A 25,843-nucleotide genomic window follows, 5' to 3' on the forward strand; every position below is an offset into this window, starting at 1 on the left:
CATTGACTCAGAGTTGGGAGGTTTCCTGGCTCCACTCACCGTCTGATACGTGAGTTTCCTCGGTATCTCCCCAGGGAGAGGTCATCTGGCCTGTGCTCGACGTGTCTGGTTGAGAAGGCATTTATTTTCAGACAGTTCACTTACACAGTTCGTCCTCGTGTCGTGCTGAGATCTGCTTCTCTTTCCCTACTTCTTAGTTCAACCCACTGAGACCTTGAGAACACAATTTCCTCTTCCACTTGATAGTCTTTTAAATATTTGAAGACAAGTTCACACATTCTCAAAATCTTTTCTCAAGGTTAAATAGTCACACATTTTTTTTCTTTAAGATTGGCACCTGAGCTAACATCTGTTGCCAATCTTCTTTTTTGTTTCTTCTTCTTCTCCCCAAAGCCCCCCAGTACATAGTTGTATATTCTAGTTGTAGGTCCTTCTGGTTGTGCTGTGTGGGACGCTGCCTCAGCATGACCTGATGAGCGGTGCCATGTCCTCACGCAGGATCCGATCCGGTGAAACCCTGGGCCATTGAAGCGGAGTGTGTGGACTTCGCTTGGCCACGGGGCCAGCCCCTAGTCGCACATTCTTTAGCTGTTCCTCATATACTGTGGTTTCAGGTCTCTTTAGCATTCAGAATGCTCTCCTTTGAATGTATTCCAGTCGATGTCAATATTCTTTGTAAACTGTGGTGCCCAGACCTGAGTGCAGTACCAGTCAGAGTTTTGTCTAATTTGTGCCAACTATTGCAGGACTGTTGAGACCATTACTCTCCTTGTCCTGGATGCTCTGTTTTAGTCATTAAATAGTATAAGATTGCTTAGCTGTTTCAGCAATGCCATCATAGTGTTAACTCTCTGAGCTTTCTGTCCATCAGAATTTCCAAGTCTTTTCAACATGTCCTGCTGCCCTGCCTTATCTATACCATTCTTGTCATGCTCATTTAAGCATTCTTGTCATGCTCATATGTGTTTTGCCTGCTTCTGTAAAAAACATTTAAATGCGTGTCTTTTTTATTAACTGTTACCTTAGCTTTGTAGCTTCTTCAGATTTAATCAGCTGGCCATCTTGATCCTGATGCAAGTCCTTGATGAAAAATGCGTAGATGGCAGAGCCCTGTGGGATACCACCAGACAACTCCTTCCACCTGACGTTGTCTCGTGGTTTTGGTTGGAATCATTTAAACAGCTGTAACTTGCTATACTGTCATCCCTTGACTATACTGTCATTCTGACCACATTTTCTATCTTGTTCACAAATATCGATTGCTTTGCTAAAGTGCATGTATGTTATTTCAGAGGGCGCCCACATTAGCTAGGAGAATTAGAGTCTTTAAATTTCCCTAACCTTCCTATGTGAGCCAGTGGAATTGAACACTCTTAGTACTAGGGACTGAAAAAGAGAAAAGAAGCTGATTTATTAGGTATTGTGTACAAAGGAAGAACTGGCACCAATTTACAATCTCCCATCCTCTGATTCCTGGTCCCAAAGCAGGTTTCTGTCCTGGTGCAGATGCTCTTCCTCTAAATAAATGTACCTAGTGGTGGAGGTGATGAAGATGCCCCCTGTCCTGGGCTTAGTCCTCTCAGATGCTCTTATCTTCCGTCTCAGCTCATCTTCCCCAAGGCAGGTATTTCTTATGGGTTTCTTTGCTTTTGAGACCCACTCAGAGGAGTTAGACTTTTAAAAAAGTGTTGTTAAATTGCTTTATCTTGCTTATGGAAATATAGTTTAGTAGTATTCAAAAAAATTTGTGACCTGGTCTCAAATCACTAATATAAGTTTATCTCTTAAATCTTTTTCTCCACATGGTACATTCTGAGTTAAAACATTCTTTACAATGTTTACTTCTTTTTCCTAAGAAAGCTAATTGTGAGCAACATTCTTTAGGAAATTCCTCATATAATAGCTGATTCTTTCTCTACTTTCCTCCTCTGCCAAGGTTAGGTCATCACAAAATAGAACTCACACCCATTGTCGTGCACATGCACACAAACACACATACAGACACACCCCTACCCCTCTTAAACAATTAGCCCATGTCTTTGTCATTCCCCCGATCTGACAGTCTGATTCTCCTATCAGAAAAGAAAATGAGATCAGCCTGGCATGGCTTGTTTTTGTGAATATCTGTGGATTCGTAGAAGTCACCAATCATCTTTTCAGGTTACTCACAACACATCTCTAGCTAATACTTGATTCTGTTATCTTGCTGAGATTGACATCACACTCATCAATTTATAGGTTTCGGAATCTGTCACTTTCTCACTTTTGAGCATCAAGACTGTATTTGCCTGTTTCCAGTGTAAGTTCCATTCTTCACATTCCTTAAGGTTATTAATCTCAACTATCCCAGGACCCTTGAATGCTTTCCTGGATGCTCTGCTGCTTGCTTGCATCTCTTGGGCTGTGTACAGTTCCCTCTTATCTTGTGTTTTTCTCCTTCCAGCATGAAGCTTGTCATGGCTGGCAAAGATAGAAGCAATACTGGAATTAAGTAGCTCTACATTCGGTGTCATTATTTTTGACATGGCATTTCCAACACATAGAGCAGTGTCTGGTACACAGTAGGTGCTTAATACATGTTGAAAGACCAAATGAATTCTCCACAAGCAGCAGACTTCTTCCATCTCTGTTCTTTTCATGCCTTAAAGCCTTGCTATTCAATAAGCTGTCTGAGGACCAGCCCCTTTGGCATCACCAGGGAACTAGTCATAAACGCAGTCTCAGACCCCACCTATTGAATCAGAATCTGCCTTTTAACAAGATCCCCAAGTGATTCATGTGTGTGTATTGAATTTTGAGAAGCACTGATCTAAAGCCTAACTTTAGTCTCAAGCAGAACTTTAGAACCCCTCCTGTTATCATAGCACCCCCCCCCCATTCATTAGGCTTCATCTTCCTTTTTTTCATAATCCTTGGTTATGTATTCTGCTTGCTATCTCTAGGAGAGTTCTCTTTGTTGCCAATTTCATTTAGATACTATCCCATTCTTCATAATTGGGATTATTCAAGACTGTAATGTCAGCATTTTATTTTTAGAAAGTCTCTCATTTATTTAAAATTCTGTTTTTAGCATTTTTGGCCATAGGCTCTTTTCTGAACTTTTTGAAAATCCGCGTTTTAAAAACAATTTGGTATCCCCTTTCTCATCATTCCCCTTCCTAGCCCACATGAACTTTGATATAGCATTTTCCCCTATATATCTATTTCATCAGAGTTTGCTTTAAAATTAAATTCACTGTTCAAAGAGAAGGCAGTTTAGGATTCTTTGAGATTCTCTGCTCATGGTAGATGAGTTTTCTAGTAAGAATCCAGATGATTGAAATTCCTTACTGTACTCTGACTGGCCTCTATAATCATGCAGTGAATATTTAAAGATTAATAGAGCCTATACTGTTTTCTAAGGGAACTTGTTCTTTAGGACTATCCATTCACTTAATGATTTTTCTTGACTGTTTTAATTAACTATACACACAGACCCATACACATAGAGCAGAGAAGAAAAAATAACATAACTCTCAGATAACTGTGTGCAAGAGAATCCTGGTTGATAGGACTTGGGTCAAGGTCCCACTGCTCACTGGGTGGCAGAGTAATGCAGGCAGGGTTCCTAGGGAGAAGTAAACAGCAGCTCATAGAGTCTGGCTTAGCATACCCAAATCTTTTTTAGCTGAAAGGAAGTAACATTAGAGCATCTTGACTCTCAGATGTGTTCAAGGCTCTTTTGTAGATCTGTGACATAGTCGAAACAAGAAAGGGTTTGGGGAAGAAATTAACATGTTGAAGACCTGCTATGCCAAAAGCCTCCCAAACGTGTTTTCAAAAGAAAGAAAAATTAACTTCGAAATACGAGGCAGCATCTTTATATAGACCATACAACCCTTTTTATCCAATGAATTGTAGGAAACCAATGTTTACATTTGGTCCATCTTACCCTTTTTTTTTTTAACTTTATAGTTACACTTACTGGTGGACACCAGAGGTAATAAAACATTTGCCACTGCCTTATGATGAAGGTAGGTACACCGTTTCTCTTTTAGTTTTTATACTAACATATTTTGGAGTTATTCCTAAATGAGCTTCAAGCGTTCAATTCTTTGCATATAATATTTTATTAGAAAGAAATGAATGGCTACTCAGTGTTATATTGCTGTTGTAATAGCTGGGGGATTGTAACAACTCAGACAGCTTTTCAAAGGGCAGGGATTATGTTATACTTCTCTCATTGAAGTAGACCAATACTTTGTATTGTGTCTTGCTGTTATTAGGTATGTCCCTCAAGTGTTTAGTGGATATAATATATTAGTTCATCATTTTAAATTAGTACTGATTGTGTTTCTGGATATTTGGGGGGAATGAGGAGGAAGAGAAGACCCATTCACAAGGAGAAATAAAAACTTTTCCTATATCTAAGCAGTGAAAAAAGGTACAGATGTCTATGTAAAAGTACATTTTAGTCACTAAATTGTAAATGAAATTTTATTAATTTGTCAGAAAGGCAGGAAAATTTTTGTATTAAAAGAATACCCTCAAATGTATAATACATTACAATGGTGTTTCCAAATTTGAATAATTGCCCAGTTATAAATAGAGTTTAGTCCTGGTTCTGTCACTGATTCCCCTGACCTGGAACAAGCCAATTTTCCCATTTGTGAGAGGGTACTAAGTTAGATCTCCTGCCAATCTGGAACACTCCAGTTGGGGACTCCGTCCAGTCATGGTTAACCATCCCCGCTTTGGGGGTTGAAGACCATGAAGTAAGAAGATTGTGCGTGATTTTTAGTTCCTAATAAATTATTAATTAGTTTTAAAGAAGTGTTTGTGAGCTTAAAATTCTGAGCAAAATCATAATTTATACTGTTAAGAAAGTTTGGTTGTTCTGGGAGAAAGGAAAGGACTTTAACAGTCTAACATTGGCTGTCAACAGGATTTGAAGTATAAAGGAAAATTTAGTGAAATAGCTGCACAGTTTTTATCTAGAAGACAAAAGATATTTATTTAAGAGTAAAAAGGAATTTAAAGAGCTGAGTAATTTGATTTATAAATAACTCCCTGACCCTCTCCTCTCCCCGCCCCTGACTTCCAGAGGCCCTCGTGCCTCCTTAGAGATTGTCACACTCAGCTTTGCATTGTATATTCTGTGCACGTATCCGGCTCTTTTTCAAGTGTGTCAGTGGAACCTTGTTCAGTGCGTTCTCTGGGAACGCAGTTGCTCGTACAGAAGTGTTTGCTGGATGTAATCTAAAGACTTTAAGAGTAACAGGCAGTCTCTCTCTTAGTTATCTGTGCTGCGAACTTAAAGAAGTTGATAGTGAAGAAGTTTCACAAATATGAAGAAGAGATTGACATCCACAACGAGTTCTTTCGACCATACGAACTGAGTAGTTTTGATGACACCTTTTGCTTGGCCATGACAAGTTCAGCACGGTACGTTGTGAGTACTCTGATGCTGTGAGGATTTGGGAACCGTGGTCTCCCTGGTTTATGTGGATAGCTTTTCCTTTACTAGGAGTCTGGTCTGCAAGCCTGCAGGCAGGTGGTTGCTCAGCCTCTGAACACCTCCTGTGCGTGAGGCCTGCTGCTTCAGGAGGCAGTCCCTTCTGCTGTCAGACAACTGGAGGTAATTTCCTCCCCTTGGTAACTTGAAATCTGCCTCCCACTGGTCCTAGTTTGTCCTGTGGAATAAACTCAATTTTTTAAGTTGAACATAGAAATTGAGAGCTAATATAAAGTAGTGGAAAAATGCATAGTCTTTGGTTCTAGAAAAGCCAGGATGTGAATCTTAGACGAACCACTGCCTACCTGTGTGACCTTGAGAAAATTACCCAACTTATCTAAGTCACAGTGTCTTCATTTCATATAGATAGAGATGTGTGTGACACACACATGCGCACGCACACACACACACACACACACAAACACATATATACACACATGTCGGGTGCCTAATGTAGTGCCTGGCCCAGGTGGGTGACTAATAAATGATGGCTTCATTATGTTACGATTTTTATTAGGCGCAGGACAAGCTAGTTCCTCTTCTATATGACAGCACTCCAGATATTTGAGGAAGCAATATTAATTTTTTTCAGAGTAAATATTCTTCATTCTTTCTTTCATAACTCAAGTGATGTTGTTTCCAGAGTCTTTCCATCCTGGTCTGTCACCTTTGAACATACAGTCATGCATTGCTTAATGATGAGGACACATTCTGAGAAATGCATCGTTAGGTGATTTTGCTATTGTGCAACGTGGTAAAGTGCACTTACACAAACCTAGATGGTGTAGCCTACTACACACGTAGGCTGTATGGTACTAATCTTATGGGACCACTGTTGTATGTGAGGTCTGTCGTTGACCGAAAAATCGTTATGTGGTACATGACTGTACTTAATTTTTCTGTGTCTCTTTTAGAGTTTGGTGGGGCCTTTTAGAGAAATTATAGGAAAAGAATAAGAAAATTAGGCAAAGCAAATCACTTCTTGATTATTATGTTTTATACTAAAGTTTACATTTTTGTCTTTTACATTTCCTTCAAATGTGATATATGTATGCCTAAGCTCAACGTGGTACGTGTGGAAACATATTCTGTGGTTTTGTTTCCTAAAAATCACTCTACATTTTACTTCAGTTTCAGATATAAAGTTTGGAATTTTTACTTGTCTGATGTCCAATTGAACTTGTTAAAGTTTAGCAGTTTTAACTGTAAGGTCATTGTCATTTCCAGAATTTTTCAATTCAGTGAAGAATGAATGATGTTACGTATATGTGTATGTACGATAAACAGTTGATTTTCTTTATTTGCAGAGTTTTGTTCTATAAAGTTTGTGCAAACACTGAATTAGAGAACTCTGAACCGTTGCTCTAGGGGAAATACAGGGTGAGGTTCCTGTGAGCCTCTGGTCGCAGCATTTTTGTCAGCCAGTCAATACGTAATCTTGTTTTGTGCATTTGTGTTAAGATACCTTATTTAATATATATTGTGAATTCATTAACATTGAACTCACAGCCAGAGGCGGTGTAACTCATGCCTGAGTGAAGCTTCTCTGGCACACGTATTTTCTCTATAACATAGAACTTTCTTGTGCTTAGAAACACTAGACAGCCTCAGCACTATGCTTGGGGGCCATTTTAGACAGTGAGATCACCAACAAAAAGCACCAAAATGTGAAAAATGTGGCACTAAATAGACTGTGAAAAGGACAGTTGCTTACAGTATGGGAGTTAAAACAAGAATGCAGAGTGTCACCTTGTTCTGCTTCCGCTGGGAACACGGAACATTGGGTTGCTCTAATTTTTCGCTGTTTTGCACATGGTTGTGTCTGCAAGTCTTCTTGAAACCTCTGAGTGTTGGTTTTGGGCTTACAAATAAATTTTAGTGAGTAAGCAAATTCTCAAATATGGAGTCTACAAACAATGAGGATTGACTGTGAATGTTCAAAAAGAAAGAAAGAAAAATTAAACTAATTAAACTACTTACATTTTTTTTTTTTTTGAGGAAGATTAGCCCTGAGCTAAAATCTGCCACCAATCCTCCTCTTTTTGCTAAGGAAGACTGGCCCTGAGCTAACATCCGTGCCCATCTTCCTCTACTTTATATGTGGGATGCCTACCACACCATGGCTTGCCAAGCCATGCCATGTCCACACCCGGGATCCGAACTGGCGAACCCCAGGCCATCAAAGGAGAACCTGCGCAGTTAACTGCTGCGCCACTGGGCTGGCCCCTACTTACATTTTAAAAACAACATTTTCCAACTGTTAAATAGGCATTTTGAGTCAGATTCAACGTTACTTTCTTTTCCTTCAAAAAATGTAATATTGAGTCATGCTTGGAACAGTATCCTTGCCAGAGCCATAAGTCTGATCGGCATAAATCGTGCAACTGTGACACTTTGGGCATCTATTAAGGAGTTTGGTCTGGCTTCAGCAGCAGTAGTAAGGGAGGCCTTGCATAGTGGGGAAGCAGCTTCACTTATCTTAGGAAGTGGGAAATTAAAAGTTTCTATTTCAGGTGTTCCAACAGTGCTTTAATGAATTAACCCCAGCCTAATGAAGTAGACATTGATATTTCAGTTCGTACTGCTGTGTTTTTGATCATTATGTCAGCCTCCTTAGGTGGTATATTGTAATAAAAACATTGTCCGTAAAACTGAATGGCTTAGTGTTTTACCATTGGTTTTTATGAGTTTAATTTTACCTGAAAACTAATTGTGATATATAACCAGGGGGTATACATCCTAGCAGGAATTCAAATATCAGCTCTGTTCCAGTAAACAAAATCTTGAGTTCAAAACTGTTGGGCCTCATAACCAAAAAGAAAACTCACAGTGAAGACTGATAACATTGAAGTTACCTAGTGCCATTGGTTCATGGAGTTTTATGGCCCAGATCACCTAAGGTCCCCTGAACATTTGGCTCATTTTGTGTAGCTCTGAGGGCTGAGAAGAAATAGTGTAAGAATGTGACTTGAGTGGAAGCCAGTATCATCTTGATGGACAGTGATTCATAGAGAATTTTTTTTCCCCTTTCTTCAGCGACTTTATGCCTAAGACCGTTGGCATTGATCCAAGTCCATTTACTGTGCGTAAACCAGATGAAACCGGAAAATCAGTATTGGGGTAAGGATTTGCATATAGAATGAAATTTTAAAGATTCATGTAAAATAATATAGCACTTGCAATATAATTTCTCCCCCAAAACTAATAACTTCAAGTCACATAGTTTGGAGCACAGTCCATTTGTTGCATATACAGGTAATTTGTTTATAGCACTGGGGTCACTAAAGTGTTCAACACTGAAGGTAGAATTTATGGGAATTTCAGCAGCACAGTGCATTTTATTATTTTAAATTAGGACTATCACAGCTGGCATAAAGACAGGTAGCAGATATTACGTGTTATGTCCGAGAAATAGCTCAGCATCCTCTGTCTCCCGCAATATAGAATACTTAGGTAAGAATTTATGTTCATTATATTTATTTTATATCAGCATCCTGAGAAAACATTAAAGCAAATATGTTCAGATAGAGAAATTAATGTATTTTCTGTGTATTACTGTAACATTGCTTTGGGGAAGACTATTTTGTTATATCCAATGATATGAAGAAGAAGATAGACCATGTTCATGTCTTCATGCTTAGAGACTGTAGTGAAATGTGTTGTGTTCCAGCATAACCATCTCTGATACTGCCACTGGCCTGAATAGTCCTGGTGATGGTTTCTTCTAGACCTTGGCCAGACTGTAGATACTAAGTCCTAATTGTATTTGGGAGTGTGTATGGGGTCCTAATTAGATTCCAGCTACATGTGGTTTATAGAGTGGGATATATATTACTATTTTCCAGATACACCATTTCTGTGGCTTAAATATGTGGCCTTAAATAGCTGCATGTTAAGCCCTGGACCAGATACAAGGAATTTAAAAGAAAGGATGTCCTCAGGAGTTTAGAACTCAAGGCGTTCTTGGGACGAATATGAAAATGACCAGCTACACTATTGTACAGCACAGAAATGCTATTGACTTTAATTTTTAGTTGCAGAAAGCCAGAAACTAATTTATTTTCTATAATATCTAACCCATGGCCAGATAGTGTATTGCATTTTCCTTTCCTAGAACATTTCAGAATATTTCGGTATTTTAAGTCCCATGTACAGAATTTTTTTTAAAGAGTGAAATATTAAATATTTTTCCTAGAAGCCAAAAGTGTTACCATAAAATATTTTCTAAATTAAAAATAGCATTTATACTACTCTCAAATTTGGAACTAAAAGTAAATGCTTTTATAAGTGTGAGTTTTTTCCTGGGTTTTTTCCCATCTATTCCCTACTATTAGAAGGAATGTCCAGCACATATAATTAATTACTAATAACACAATAAATTTTAAAATTTAGTTTGTGTTCATCAGTTGCTCATAACTTTGGTACAAATAATCAGCTGATACTGTGATTGATAAAAATCACATGAGGAAAGGAAATATATGTGGATTTGGCTATTGACCTTTTCTTGAAGCTTTTACAAGTTATAGGTAATTTTATTAATATCTCAAACATACCGTCTTCCATTATTGTGCCACAAATTTCAAAAATATTGATTTCAGTTACCAAAGGAAGGCACAGGAACCAAATGGTGAGAACACATTTCTGCACTGGTTTACACGCACATACTGGTTTATTTTCAGAATTTATAGCAGGGCTTAAATTCACATAAAGTCAGTACATGTACATGGTAAAATATTAAGGTTTTCCCTTTCGCACGACTTGAGCCCAGAAACTAGTTTCTCACAATCATTTTCTTACACTTCACTAGGACTAAGGCTTTAGGACCGAGTGGTGCACGGTGAGTGTTCAGAGTTCAGTTTAAAGATGCTTCGCATCCCTATTCATCTTTTTAAAGAAACAAAAGCAATAGAGACGAAGCTGTGCTGCAGCGGAAAACGGCCGCCAGCGCCCCGCCGCCCCCCAGCGAGGAGGCTGCGTCCAGCAGCTCTGAGGATGACTCCGGGACAGACCGGGAAGAGGAGGGCTCCGTGTCCCAGCGCTCCACTCCAGTGAAGATGGCCGACTCGGGCGACAGCGCCAAAGTGACCGAGGTGTGGAGGGGGGGAGCGCGTGTGGTCCAGCATGAGGCTCTGGAGAAGGCTCTCTAAAATTCTACTTTCAGTTAAAAGGCTGAAAGCCAGAAAAGGTCACGTCGTCGTCCTCACATCATTCTCATGCCTGGTGTTTGAGGCATTGCAGAGGTGTATATTAAAATTTAGCGTAGGTGTTATTGAAATGATTTCATTTTGAAATGAAGTTGATATTTTTGGTCCCATATATAATAGTGAATTTCTTACCACTTCAGAATTTTTAGGAGAATTCTGTCCCTCTTCACAGCCCATCCACTTGAGGTCCGTTTATTGCCTTGCTCAGCCCATTGTTGGAAGGCAGGGTTTGACCTGGGCTGCACGATCTTTGCATGGCCCCAGTGAGAAATTCGTCTGTTCAATTTGACATTACCAATATATTGGGAAAATAAGAGGGAAAAGAACCAAATCTAGCTTTGGGGAAACTTGATTTTTAGAAATAGCCGAGAATCGTTAGAGGTAGATATGGCAGATAAAATGTGAAAATATAAGAACTGAATCCATTATTCCAGGAGTTGGCAAACTACAACCGATTGGCCAAATTCAGCCCACAGCCTGTGTCTGTAAATAAAGTGTTATTGGAACCCAGCCGTGCCTGTTCGTTTACATAGTGTCTGTGGCTGCTTTTGCACTGTGACAGCAGAGTTGAGGAGTTGCAACAAAGACAGTGTGACCCAAAGAACCTAGCAGAGTTGAGGAGTTGCAACAAAGACAGTGTGACCCAAAGAACCTAAAATATTGTGGCCCTTTGCAGAAAAAGTTTGCCTAGTTGAGCATTATACAAAAGTGACTAGTAATTATTTATTTTTTTATCCTAAAACAAATAATTTTTAGTGGAAATGAAATCAGATTTATAAAAAACCACTAACTGGGAAGTTTGAGGAATAGATTGAAGAAATATTGTAATTGCTTTTGTGGAAAAATTCACAGGTTCATTTTCTTTATCTTTGAAAATAATTAATATGCTAGACGTCTAAAAGTTCTTCCTGATTCTTTCTCTGTTAACCCCAGAATGTGGTCCAGCCCATGAAAGAGGTATATGGAATTAACCTCTCGGATGGCCTCTTGGAAGAAGATCTCTCTATTTATTCAAGGTAAACTACTTCCATAGAGACTAAGAAAAAAATGCAAATGTATTATTACAATAACTCAGATCCAGTATAACTTTTAAAAAATGAGAATAGTCGACAATACAGAAAGAAATAGATTCCACTTTGAATACAGTAGTTGCATTGAGGAGGTCAGATCTGAAACATTGATTTATATTTGGAGTTAAAGGGCTTCCTGCGTGAGACTCTCAGTGCCCCTCGAAGACAAAAATTTATGATGCTCACATGTGTTTTCACTGCCCATAGATAAGCTACACCCTAAAGGACAAATACATTCCTGCATTAACAAATCCTCAAGATCAGGTACTTTTTTGCAAAATAAACCTGGGCTGTTGATGATTGAGGACGTTACATTCGCTTTGGCTCAGGGGTGCTGGTGGGAGTGGTGGCTGAGGAGGAAAAAGGAAGCAGTGATGGAAGGGTGCCAATGCAGGATGTTACAGACCTTCCTTAGGCAGATCCAGCTGAAAGGAGAGGGTCCACCACAAGGCATTCCCTGAATTTATACATATAATTTTGTGTGTGTGTGTGTTTTTCTGAGAAGTTATCCGATTCTCAAAAGAATCCTTCATCTAGAAATGCTTAAGAAGCTGATGAGACCGCTATAAACACCCCCTCAGCCTAATACATGCATTGAGAAGGCTTAGTTATTGCATGTGAACACTGTCCCACTTCATTCATATAACTTTGGCTCATGTAAACTATAATATAAATAAGTGATGATCTTCTGTTATTTTTTTAAGGAGGGTATTTCATTTGCAGAATCCATCGAACTGGATATTGTCAGCTTTTTGCTTCAAACTAGTGAGATCTGCTGTAAAATACATAAAATATAAACATGCACAGCCTTTCTTGACTGCAGAAGCACTCGTGTTAGTGCTGAATAACATGACTTTGTTGCAGAGAGTTTGAGTGTACACGTCAAGGACTGAAATTTTGGCTCACATTAATTAAGCAAAAGGAAAGCATCTCTTGCTTCGGACATGACTTTCACCTGGAGCCTTTCAGCTCAGACTGCCTCTGAGGCCCCTTCCAGGTCTCCCTTCTTGGGGCATGAGACTCAGCTTTGTTCAGCCCCAACACCCCCAGAAACAGTCTAAGAAGGGTGCAAGGACCTGTAGGGAGGGGATTACTGCAGGGGCTGAAGGAACCTGTGTCCCGGAATAAGATTCCGTGTTTGATATGCTGAGAACAACAGCTCCTCCTTTGATTTGTGTGACACTTTACAGTGTTTTATTTGTTCTTTAGACAATTCTGTAGTAGATTGAAAAGATATTTTTAGCCCTCTTTATAGGCTAAGAACAGAAAGAGCCATTCAGCGACTTCTCCAGGAGACCTGTCCTGTGTTTCTTGGTATCTTGAGATTTTAGACCGTAAAGTCCTCTTTATTCTTCTGAAAGGATCAGCTGCCCCTGCTTATGATGCAGACATGGGGGGATGAGGAGAAACAGGGGGCCTGGCCGTCTCTTCCCCTCTCTGTGAAGAGCCCCATCCTGTGAGCAGACTGCCGCTAATGGCAGTAGGGGCATCTCCCCTTTCCATCTGGCGTGGGCTTTATTGTAGGCAGAGGAGGCCTCCCTCCATCAGTGTTGGGGGTTAGCTGTGCCCGGGGGCGGCTGAGGATGTTCAGGGACTGACTGCACCCCGTCTTGTCCTAGCCAGGCCATGGGGCTCTTAGTGCCTCCCCTGATCCAGAGGGCAGAGCTTCAAGGACAGGGCAAGAGCTCATGTAGTTCTGCCCTAAATCGGCAGGTACCCTGTCCCACTGCAGTTCTGCACCCAGGCAGCTGGAACCCACCAAAGTTTGTGCATGTAAACACAGAAGCCAGCCTGCCTTGCCTGTCACCACTCCCACATGGGCTACCACACCATAGTGTGGGGAGAGAAGAAATGCAGCCAGAAATGGCTTCTGCAGCCTGTCTTCCAGCTTCCTGTTCTCTGCCTGTTTTTCCTACGTTGGTCCTCAACCACCTTCAAACTCCTGAGGATTTCTTGGTTTTGTAGCTTTTTTTTTTTTTTTTTTGGTGAGGAAGATCAATCTTGAGCTAACATCTGTTGTCAGTATCCCTCTATTTTGTGTGTGGGATGCCATCACAGCATGGCTTTATGAGCAGTGTGTAGGTCCATGCCCAGGATCCAAACCCATGAACCCCAGGCCGCTGAAGCAGAGTACGAACTTAACCACTATGCCACCAGGCCGGCCCCAGTTTTGTAGTTTTGTTCTCATTTCTGAGCCCTATTCCCTGTACCTTCCTTTGCCTTATCTTTTCTGATCTCTTTGGTTTGCTATCATGACCAGACCCAGAAGTTTTCTACTTCTTCAAAACCTCAGACCCCTGCCAAATCTTTTGTTGTTGTTGTTGTTAATTCTGACAGTGATTGTGCACATGATTTGGGAAGTTTAAAGTTCTGTACACATGTTAGATATTATATGACATTCTTCCCAGAAAAATACTCACTTGCTGAAAATAAAACTTGGATAAAAGTAGGCTATTTAAAAGTTTTTCAGTAGCACTGTAATGATTTAATAATTGGTGGTTTCTGCAGCACTTTTCTTGACCTTTAAAAAAGCTAATAAAAATAAATTATGAAAGTATCCATAATCATTAAAAGAAAATAAATAGGAGAAAAGTGGAAAGGGAATTAGCTTTTTAATCCTGCCCTGTCACCTCCCAGGGGCATTAGGACAAAACTACAGGCTGTGTCTCTAAGGGGAAAATGGATGATATAGCCCAGGCCACACTTCAGACAGGTGTGCGCTTGAGAAATAGCTGCTGGCCCTCGGCCCATCGCTGGGTCTCATCTTCTGCTGCAGAGCTGGCCTGGGGCGATTCCCTTTGGCTCTTAGCTTCAAGCCTGGATTAGTGTTGTTGCAGTCTTCTCTAAGGAGGGGTGGGGTGGCAGTGGCGCTCAGCAGGTGGTCTCCTCAGTCCCCTCCGTCTCAGTTGGAGGAACTCATAGGAGTGACTGGAGTAGATTTGGGAATTCTGTGGTCCTAAAGAAGCTGAACCCTTGTCCTGGGTTCTCAGCAGCATCCCTGTTTCAGGAGATGGATCCCCAGCCTGATGCTGCCCTTTCCTTGTCATTTATCTCACTGCAAACACCTCCCCTCATGTCCCCCCGTGCTTCCTGCTGCAGTCACTGTCAGATGTGTGAGGCCCTGAAAGAGCATCCTCCTGGCTTCAGGAGCATTTTGGTTCAAGTTCTGTATCACGTTTAAGTAAAAAGAAATACAATGAAGTGCACATTTCATTTCATTCTTGTATCTGTGGTTATGGCTTACATTTTAAGCAGAATCCCTCCTCCTTTAGTTCTAACAAACCCACTCTACAATCAGGCAGCCATTTGTAAGTAGTCTTGTGTTATGTAGGGTACTCTTGTGTGCCTTTATGAAATAAACATACCACTGTCGTTGGAAAGCTCATAACATTTCACGCAATCTACTGAATTTATTGCAAGTAGTTTCTTCTTTAGCTTACGTTTTATCCATTGTAATTTGTAGATTTGTTCAGCTGGGTCAGAGTCAACATAGACAAGACAAGAGCAGCCAGCAGCTCTATTCCAGGTGCCCAGATGGAGTTATAAAATTGTAAGTACTGGATTCTAAGTACTATATTAGACTATAGGTTATGCTATTCATGGTGCTGTTTTTGGAAGACTTTGTAATAAAAATATTCAGTCTTGTCACCATATTAGTATAAGCACTAAAACATCTCATCCTGGTACCTTATCCAGGAAAACTGGGTAGCTGTGGGATGGAGAAGAGATTGGTAGCCTTGACTATACTGGAAATGCACCCTTTGGAGGTGAGATTGGAGCTGGTGGAGGTGACACTCCATAGAATCTGCTCTCCACTGGGTGGAGTAGGGATGAGAAAACAGCTCTGACCCGGGAGACAGGCTCCTCATGTTCAGTACTTGAGAGCAGGGATGGGTTTGTCTCTTCTACTATAGATCCCCACCAGTTCTAAAACTTGCTAAGTTAAACAGGGGTTTGGGAAATTCTTAAACAGAACTAGGTTCATATCCTGAACCACAGCTCCACCACTTCTTTGTTTTTTTTACCTTGAGCAAGTAACTTAAGTCTTGCGTGGCTCAGTTTTCTCATCTGCAAAATGGGATAATAGCACCCACTTCGTAGGAGGGTGGTAGGCTGAAATGAAATAATGCGTACAAAGTGCTTAGATCAGTGTCTGGAAAAAGTTCTCAATAAGTTGTGATCGTCTCCATCATCATCATCTTCATATTCATCATTATTTTCTGCTTGTTAGGACCAAATAAAGCAAAGGCTGTGACCGGAAGAGGCTCCCTGATGTCATATGCTCAGTTGAGTTTCTTCTAGAAAATGGGTCACTTTGGAGATTAAATCAGGCAGTATAAGCAAGGCATCTAGATCATTGCCTGTCATACAGCTGACATTTAGTAAATGTCCTCTTCCCTTTTCTTAGAGCAACTTTATCAGCTTGTTCAATAGATTATCTGAAAGGTATTGATTGTCTAACTTCTGTGTATACTGCATCTGCATGTTCTTGATTGATAGCTAAGAGGCCGTTATGGTAATCCAGGCAAAGACTGGTGCTTTAGAGAGTAGTGGCTGGGAAGAGTTTAGAAGTGGGATGGATTTTGGGAATATTTAGGAGGTGAAATGGACAGGACTTGGTGACTGGAGGGAGAGGAAGAGGGCCTTATCAAGGATGAACCTTAGGGTTTTTGGTTTGTGTAACAGATTTGATTAATTCATTCATTTATACATTTAGCAGATAGGTATTGAGTACACTTGTGCTAGGACCATTCAAAGCTGCCATTTACTGAGGCAAAGAGCGCTACAGGAGGATCCAGGGTGCCTCTAAAGTAGCATCGAGTGGCCATGTTTACGAGGCAGTTGTGTCAACTGATCTGAAACTCAGAAGAGAGCCTGCTGGGGATGTCAATGCAAATGGTGATAATTAATGCCACAGGCTGAGGATGAGACCACCTAGGAAAAGAGACTAGAGTGAGAAAAGGTTCACAGCTGAGTCTTAAGGGGATCCAGGTCTAACGGCTGAGACAGAGAGAGAGAAACCTGCCGGGGAGGCAGAGATGGCTGATCAGAGAAGGGGAAGGAAAAACGAGACAGTGTTTTATCATAGCCTCCAAAAGGGCCATTCATCCCTTCTTTCTCTCCTCTGCCACTATTTTTTTCTTTTTTTCCTCTTTTTTTTTAAACATATGAACTCCTATTAATTTCAAGACAGTTTTTATTTCTTATGTCTAATTAGCGTATGGAAGTATAGGCTCCCAAATGAAGTGAAATAGATGTGGCCAAAGAAGGAAAGTATTTAAATGTGTTAGCAAAAAAAGAGACTCTCTTAACCAAGCTGTCTTATACAAATTGATTATTCCATTAAAATAGTATGGCACAACTTAGGAGGAGAAGATGATGAAAGGAAGGTAGCATACAAAATGAAAGAAAAACATTTTCCTCTGTTTTCTTCAGTAGTGTTTCTACTTTAATCCATAATTGGTCTTGCAATTAGTGCTTTTGAATTCTTTTCTTAAAATATTTAGTATTTGCTTTTCTGAGTCCTTGCACATATGAAAACCATGTGAATCTAGAATTTTTTTAACCTTTTTCACTTAGTAAAGAATCTAACATGAGTGTGTTTTTGCACAGCATCTTCAGCAGGATAACAAAGAGCCTGGTAAGCTCTGCATTATGTTGTCATGGCAACTGCCCGAGAGTAGTGTTGATGTTTGTGTGTGTGTGTATGTGTGTGCATGCACATGGGTGCACACTTGAAATTGAAACTCTGTAACTAGGTTCTTAAAATGTCAACTATTCATTTTTAGATTTCTAAAGCTATGCCAAAACCAAGGGAAATTAGGTTTATATGAGATTATTGAAATTCTCATTTTGTTATGTTTTAGGTTCTTGTATATTTTAAAATGGTAATAAGTTTATATACATATGTACCTACTCATCTCTGGATTATTCATAATCTTCGCAATTTTTCACGGAATCATGCAGCATACCAATATTCCTCTTCTAAATATGAAGTAAATACAACACCAAATGTAAACAATATTGACAAGAAGTACCTGGCAAGGAGCCAGTGGAGCGGGGACTCCTGAAGCAGAAGTTCAGAAGCCTGCATGGGGGAGCTGGACACTGTCCACACTGCAGGGTCTTGCAGAACATTTCTTAGAAGTGGATGTTAAACTCAAACTGGTCAGTGTCTACACTGCCAGCCCAAACACTCAAAGCTGTATCTCACTTGAATGTGACCCCCTCCCTTTGACCAGGCCTGCTCCCTGAGTGTCTGGGGGTGATTAGGGAGAAATGACATGAGCCAACATTACTGATCACTTGGTGTGTGGTGGGCACTGTTCTACATCCCATAACCTGTATTAACTCAATTCTCACCATAACCTATGAAGTAGATCTCACTATCATCTTCATTTTACAGATATGAAACACAAACTTATACAGTTTGTCCAAGGTCAAACAGCTAGCGAGTAGAGGGACCAGGATTCAAATCCAGACAAGCTGGCTCTCTATCACTGAGCTATGAATGCCTAGTGTCGCCAGCTGCTTTTATGACCACAGGGGTAGCAATACTGGGTTAATAGGGCAGACAGCCTCACTTTGGTGCTCTGACATGATGTGGATTGGTAGGCACCTCTATCTACAGACGTAATGTTTCTGCTCTGTTGATCTTGAATTTTTTTTAATATTTAAGTAGAATACACCTTTATTCTTTTCCCAGTACCCAGCATATTTTCTCTGGTGTAGACCTGCATCCTGGGCAAGCACGCTTTGCTTGGTTCATCTGATGGTGGAGAGCTTGTTTGGCCATCATCAGGACAGTGCTGCTGCTAGTCAGGGTTATTGCTGTCCTACAAGATTATGAGTTCCTAGAGGACAGCTCATCTTTGTGTCCTCAGTAAGAATAGCACCTTGACTTGAGTGCTCAGGAAGTATTTGTTAAAATGTACTGGATCTCAACCTCCTATCCCTCCCATTGCCACCAGAGTCTGTCTGAGGCCCCCTGATACCCTGGAAGCCCGCCTCACCCAGAATCTCCTTGGTTCTCAGATACCTTCCCAGTGGCTGCCTTCTCCCCCATCCTTGAACACTTTTTAGTTCTTCCCCTGTTCTGTTTCCTGCTCATAAGCCCTCCGCCCTCTCCTGTTTCTTTCTTCCCCTACTGCATTCTGAAAGAAGGAAAGAGTAAGCACACCAGGTTTTTAGCTTCGTTTTTCTTTATCCTGCTTTCACCTGCACCTGGGACCCAATGCAGAGTGAGAAGGACCCCAGTGGAAGGAGTTGCTGTGCCCGGGGCAGGCGGGGTGTTGTGTGGCCCGGCGGTGACTCACTGTGCTCAGGCAAGACCAACCTGTTCTCATTTTACACTCCTACCAGTTCTCTGGGAGTTTTTAACTAAGCAACAAATGCCAATCAGTGTAGGTTAAAAAGAACATGAACACATATATTATTAATGCCTGCTATTCCATGGCTCACCTATTCCAGGAATATATTTCACTCGTTTAAAAACTGCCTCTAAGAAATGGTTCAAAATATAATACATAGAGTTTGGATAAATACTGTCTAATTTAGGATGTCTCCACCACAGGAAAAGCTGAAATGTAATATAAGGTAAATAGGTGTGTTTACTGTTTTAAGACCATAAGGTTGAATTTATTCCCTAAGTATATCTCATCATAAGAAGCATTTACTTCCTTGGAGTGAAGGCCTCTGGGTGTGGGCTTCTGCTAGGGAAAGCGTTTCACAAATCAGAGAGTGCTCTTACACAATCAGAATTAGTACACCTTTCACACTGATGGGATGAGCATGACACAATGGCTGTGATTAACTCAACTTTGTTTACTTTTCATGGTATCATTTTCAATCCTGTATTCCCTATGTACAACTCCCTCTCTGGGGGTCTCCCCATTGATTTCATCCAGTCCTCTGTGATCCTGCTCTGGTCTCTGTGCTGCAGGCTAAATCAGTATTTCTACCGTAATGGGTAACTCTTGTTATCTTTTCCAAACACCTGGGAGTATGGTCTTTAAAAGCTTAAGGTTAGAGCAGCAGTTAAGAGGCAGTGATCAATGATGCATTAGCCAATTCCCTCCACAGGTGGCGGTGGGAGACGATAGGTGACAACTCCTCAGCCCACCAGCCAGACTGTGACCCCTTCCCTCACCCCCGAAATCACCACGACAGTCTTCCTTGCTCTGTCATTCTGGCCTTCCCTTTTCTCTTTGACCCTGTCTGGCCATTCCTGTGTATCTTTTTCATTTTTAATGATCTCTTTCTGCCCCCTCACCCCACCTTCTATTTCTTCTACTTCTGTTTTCCTCTCTTTCCCTTTTTCCCCCTCACCATCCTCTCTCCATCCCCTCCAGGGTATTTTTAGCTTTTTTTTTCTTTTTTTTTTTTTTAAATAAAGCAATCTCTCTAAACATAAGTTTTCTTCATGTATTCTGGAACAGTGCTTTTCAGACTGTAATTCTGGACTCATTAGTTGGCCATGAAATTAATTTAGGAGGCCTCTACCCAATGAAATGAAATAAAACTGAACTGAATCCAGTAGAAATTTCCATGCATGGCACATAGTATGGTTAAGTTTTGTTTCATGGAATTTTGTTTCTGTGCATAAATATAGCATGTGTGTACCAGATTGGCATGCAGTGTGCTTTCTTAACATGGGTAACAGCTATGGATTGGATTTATATTAATGTACCTTTTCTGGAACCTCATGGATTAAAAAACTTAGCTCTGTCCCTGGCATCTAGGCACTTAGTAAATGTTTGTTGATTGAATGAAAGTGTGTGTGAGTGACTCCACTGGCAATAATTAGAAAAACAGAAGAGAGATCTGTGAGGAAAGGGGTCAGGAGGAGATGAGAGAGGTTTCTGTGGTATGTTCATAGTGGGTAAAATAAATGCAGGCCTTGGAAAATACTGTCTCCTTACTTACAGTGAATTGAGAACCGGAATGAGCATGCAAGGGAAGGAAGTAGCAGAAGCTACAGCTGGAGGTCAAAATGAAAAATCCGTTAGCTGTATAGATATAAAGTGAATACCTCTTTGTTTGAATATTATCTGCAGTAATATCTGCATGCTGTGTTAAGTGAGATAAATTTAATGAAAAGGTAAATCTGTTGAAACTTTCAGGGAGGGCCATCCTGAAAGGTTTCTAACATATAAGGAATAATAAATTTAAATATACTTGTAGGTACTTGTGTTATTTTTATTTTTGTTTATTTTAAGGAAGATTAGCCCTGAGCTAACATCTGCCAATCCTCCTCTTTTTGCTGAGGAAGACTGGCTCTGAGCTAACATCCATGCCCATCTTCCTCTACTTTATATGTGGGACGCCTGCCACAGCATGGCTTGATAAGCAGTGCCATGTCCGCACCTGGGATCCGAGCCGGCAAACCCCAGGCTGCCAAAGCGGAATGTGCGCGCTTAACCGCTGTGCCACCGGGGGCCAGCCCCGGTACTTGTGTTATTAATTTAAGATATCTAAAATGACTTTGACACTTTAATTTAGCGTATTGCCTGTTTTCTTTTGGTGACTACAAAGGATACCATTTTGGGGAGCTTTCGCCATTCGCATGAGGTCTTAAGTACCCCCGTAACGTAGGTTTTCTGGGTGTTGGTTTTTTTTCAGGAACATAGCTATTCTGTAAGGTAAGGTATCAAATGCCTTACTGGTAGGGCATTAAAGGCATTCAATGACAGATATTTACTAAATGCTCACTATGTGCAGGTTAGGTACTCGCAATACATAGTGGAATGAGATACAGTCCTGCCTCTGAGGGTTTACACTGCCTAGTGGGTCAGTGACTCCAGGCAGTAGGAGGGTGCTGTGAGGGTGTTAGCACGGGAGGCTGTGGGAGTACAGAGAAGAATCCAAATCAGACAGAGATTCGTGGGCAGGCTTAACCCTTGGGCTAAATTCTAAGGGAAAGGTGGGGCTTCCTGGTTGAAGAAGGCAAAGAGGGCGTAGGGCAGGGGCTCAAAATCACTTACCACTTTGGAGATCCATACATAATTCTGTGTGTCCAATGCAAGGGAGTAGTCCACGAGAGACACAGACAGATAGGAACAAGATCAGGAGAAGATGCTAAGGGAGAGAGAGTGACCCTTATCCTAAAAGCCTATTTTAATCAGAAGAATGATAGGCTTATATTTGCATTTTAGAAAGGTCACTCTGGAAATAGCATGGCGAATGGATTGGAGGCAGGGAGATAAACAACATATCTGTTGGAAACATCAGGACAAAAGAGTCACTGGAGTCTGCTATTAGAAGTTAAAATAAAGAAGGGGGATTATTTTGCAAAAGTAGAATCTGTAGGGCTTGGTGAAACTTGGCAGTGAGTCGGGTGTGAGGAACACGTGAGAGGCTAGGCGTTGTCCAGCTTGGTTGACTAAATCTGGTGGTGGGTCACCAGGATTGGAAACACACAACGAACGCAAGTGTGGGGGCTAAAGTGGTTCATTTGTGACAATAATAGGACATCCAAGATGATTTGTCCAGGGCTCAAGAGGTTTTAGATGAGAGAGATGCAATAATTTTAGCTTTTCTGCTCTTGATTTAAAAAGCAAGTAAGTTAAATTTCTTTCTCTAAAGGAGTTGATGTTAAATAGTTTATTATATATATTTTTAAAATTTTCTGGAAATCCATAGTCAGATTATAGGGGGAAAAATCCTTCAATTGCTGATAGAGATGAAGAATTTATTATGGATTTACATGTATTTTTAGCCCAAAAAACACTGTCTTATTTTTTATATGAGCAATCAGGTTAGTCCTGGGGGAACAGACTTGGATATCTGATATGACCATGTGACGGGTATTACTCATTGGTTTGCTTAGCACTGTATACAAAAATCACATTTTGTAACTGTTTAACCTTTTGTTATTTTGTTGGTTTACCAAATTATCATCAACCTTGTGTATGGAGGTGAGTGGGATGGTTTTGGGCAGATGGAGCAATTACTGAGCCCGTGCTATGTCACCGTGGCTTCCTGACAACCATTCCTTTTGCACAGTGAAGATGGGTGCCCAGCTATCATGTATTCATTGCCCTTGTCTTCTCTGACTATATATGAGAAATTTTTTCAGTTCAGATAAGTTTTTGGCTGAAATACAAGAAAAAAACCATTTCAATTTTATATTTAAATATAGCTATACCATCCTATGTGTGACTCAGAACCCCTCGAGGCTTTTGCACATAATTTAAAAAATCAAGTACAAATCTCATTAAGTTCTAATTGTGTTTAGAATTCACCAACAGGCATCAGTAGTCTTTTAATGTTATATAATTAATTTTCCATATTTAACATTTTATTTCATTACTCATTTTCCTTATGGTCTTATGAAGAAATTTGAAGACCACTACTTTGGAAATCAGTTGCATTATGTTTTTATAATTAAATGTCTGCTCATATTTTATAAGCATCCTTCTGCCATCCCTCCCAATTTTATGGGAACAGAAAGTCCTTGGTAAATAGAACCCAGTATGTGGCATTTTTAATCTAGAACGAATCTAAAGACTATGAATTATCTCTACAGGGTACTTGGTGCACAGTAAGCATTAAATACATTATGAATGAATAATATTTGATGTTCAGTAGTTTTATCTCTTTTGAAAATATCGTGCAATAATTAAGTGTGAGAAAGAAATGGCAGGGTTAGCGAATTGAAGCAAATGGCAAGACAAATGTTAATATTTGTAAGTTTTTATTTCACTATACTTGATTTTCAGTCTTAGGTGTAGCACCTCAGAGTTCTTGGCAGGTGTCTCATGATTTTCTCAGTTGACAAACTATTGCTGTCCTTATTAGTTAGCATATGCATTACGTTAGTAGGACAGGCTAAAATAGGACCATGATTGCCTTATTTTATTTTACTTTTGTTCAGCTGTATTGAGATATAATTGACATATAACATTGTGTAAGTTTAAGGTGTATGAGACAATGATTTGGTATATGTATCCATTACAAAATGATTACCACAATAAGGTTAGTTAATGCAACCATCACCTTACATAGTTACAATTTGGTGTGTGTGTGGTAAGAACTTTAAAAATCTACTCTCTTAGTAACTTTCAAATATACAGTACAGTGTGGTTAAGTATAGTCACCAAGCTTTACTTAAATCCCCCAAATTTATTTGTCTTATAACTGGAAGTTTGTACCTTTTGACTACTTTCACTCATTTCCTCTACGCCCCCCACCCCCGCCTCCTCTGGCAGCTGCCAGTCTGTTCTCTGTTTCTATGCATTTGGGGTTTTTTTAGATTCCTCATATAATTGAGATCATATAGTATTTGTCTTTCTCTGTCTGACTTATGTCACTTAGCATAATGCCCTCAGGGTTCATCCATGTTGTCACAAATGGCAGAATTTCCTTCTTTTTTCTGGGCAAATAATATTCCATTACATACACACACACACACACACACACACCCCTCACATTTTCTTTATCCATTTATCCATCGACAGACACTTAAATTGTTTCCATGTTGAGTATCGTAAATAATGCAGCAGTGAACATTGGAGTGCATATATCTCTTCAAGATAGTGATTTCCTTTCCTTCAATCTCCCGAGGAGAAATTACGGGGTCATATGGTAGGGCTATTTTTAGTTTTTTGAGGAGCCTCCATACTGTTTCCCATAGTGGCTGTGCCAATTTACATTTCCACCAGCAGTGCACAGGGTTCCCGTCTCTCCACATCCTCACCAGCACTTGTCTCTTGTCCTTTTGATAATAGCCATCCTAACAGGTGTGAGGTGCTGTCTCATTGTGGTTTTGATGTGCATTCCCCTGATGATTAGTGATGTTGAGCACCTTTTCATGTTCCTGTTGGCCATTTGTTTGTCCTCTTTGGAAAAATGTCTATTTAGGTCCTTTGCCCTTTTTTTAATTGTATTTGTTTTTTTGCTATTGAATTGTGTGAGTTCTTTATATATTTTGGATGTTAACCCCTTACCAGATGTGTGGTTTGCAAATATTTTCTCCTGTTGCATAGGTTGCCTTTCACTTTGTTGACCACTTCTTTTTGTTGTATGTAAGTTTTTTAATTTGATATAATGTCACTTGTTTATTTTTGCTTTTGTTGCTTGTGCTTGTGGTGTCATATCCATAAATTCATTGCCAAGACCAATGTCAAGGAGCTTTTTTCCTATGTTTTCTTCTAGGGGTTTTATGGTTTCAGGTCTTACAGTTAAGTCTTTAATCCATTTCTAGTTAATTTTTGGGTATAGTGTAAGATAGGGGTCCAGTTTCATTCTTTCACATGTGAATATCCAGCTTTCCCGGCACCATTTATTGAAGAGACTGTCTTTTCTCCTTTGGATATTCTTGGCTCCCTTGTCAAATATTAATTGACCGTATATGTGTGAGTTTGTTTCTGGGTTCTCAATTCTGTTCCATTTGTCTATGTGTCTTTTTTTATGCCAGTACCATACTTTTTTGATTACTATAGCTTTGTAATATAGTTTGAAATCAGGAACTGTAATGCCTCCAGCTTTGTTCTTCTTTCTCAGGATTGCTTTGGCTATTTGGAATCTTTTGCAGTTCCATATAAATTTTAGGATTATTTGTTCTATTTTTGTAAAAAATGCCATTGGAATCTTGATAGGAATTGTATTGAATCTATAGATTACTTTGGGTAATATGGACTTTTTAACAGTATTAATTCTTCCTGTCCATGAACCTGGGATATTTTTCCATTTATTTGTGTCTTTAATTTCTTTCATCAAGGTCTTATAGTTTTTGTTATACAGATTTTTCACCTCCTTAGTTAAGTTTATTCCTGTGTATTTTATTGTTTTTGATGCTATTGTAAATGGGATTGTTTTCTTCGTTTCTTTTTCAGATAATTTCAGATAATTTGTTGTTAGTGTATAGAGATGTAATTGATTTTCTGTATGTTGACTTTATATCCTGCAAATTTACTGTTAATTTATTAGTTCTAACAGTTTTTTGGTGGAGTCTTTAGGATTTTCTCCATGTAAGATCATATCATCTGCAAATAGATAATTTTACTTCTTCCTTTCCTATTTGAATGCCTTTTATTTCTTTTTCTTGCCTGATTGCTCTGGCTAGAACTTCCAGT

General features: G+C 39.9%; 1 protein-coding gene across 3 annotated transcripts in view; it reads left to right on the forward strand.

The window, feature by feature from the left end:
- The window catches only part of FIG4 (FIG4 phosphoinositide 5-phosphatase), a 116,015-nt gene that overhangs the window by 61,965 nt on the left and 28,207 nt on the right, over positions 1 to 25,843 (forward strand). For 2 of the 3 annotated variants that reach the window (XM_014839023.3, XM_070496755.1), the window contains 6 exons: positions 3,955 to 4,013; positions 5,277 to 5,424; positions 8,531 to 8,614; positions 10,389 to 10,584; positions 11,632 to 11,714; positions 15,232 to 15,318. In XM_014839023.3, coding sequence (XP_014694509.3) covers positions 3,955 to 4,013; positions 5,277 to 5,424; positions 8,531 to 8,614; positions 10,389 to 10,584; positions 11,632 to 11,714; positions 15,232 to 15,318 — 657 coding nt within the window. Of the gene's footprint in view, positions 1 to 3,954; positions 4,014 to 5,276; positions 5,425 to 8,530; positions 8,615 to 10,388; positions 10,585 to 11,631; positions 11,715 to 15,231; positions 15,319 to 17,381; positions 17,410 to 25,843 lie in introns of all 3 variants that reach the window. The other variant, XM_070496754.1, reaches the window with a different exon arrangement.

The sequence above is a fragment of the Equus asinus genome, chromosome 24 (assembly GCF_041296235.1).
Source record: "Equus asinus isolate D_3611 breed Donkey chromosome 24, EquAss-T2T_v2, whole genome shotgun sequence".
NCBI classification, from domain to species: Eukaryota; Metazoa; Chordata; class Mammalia; order Perissodactyla; family Equidae; genus Equus; species Equus asinus.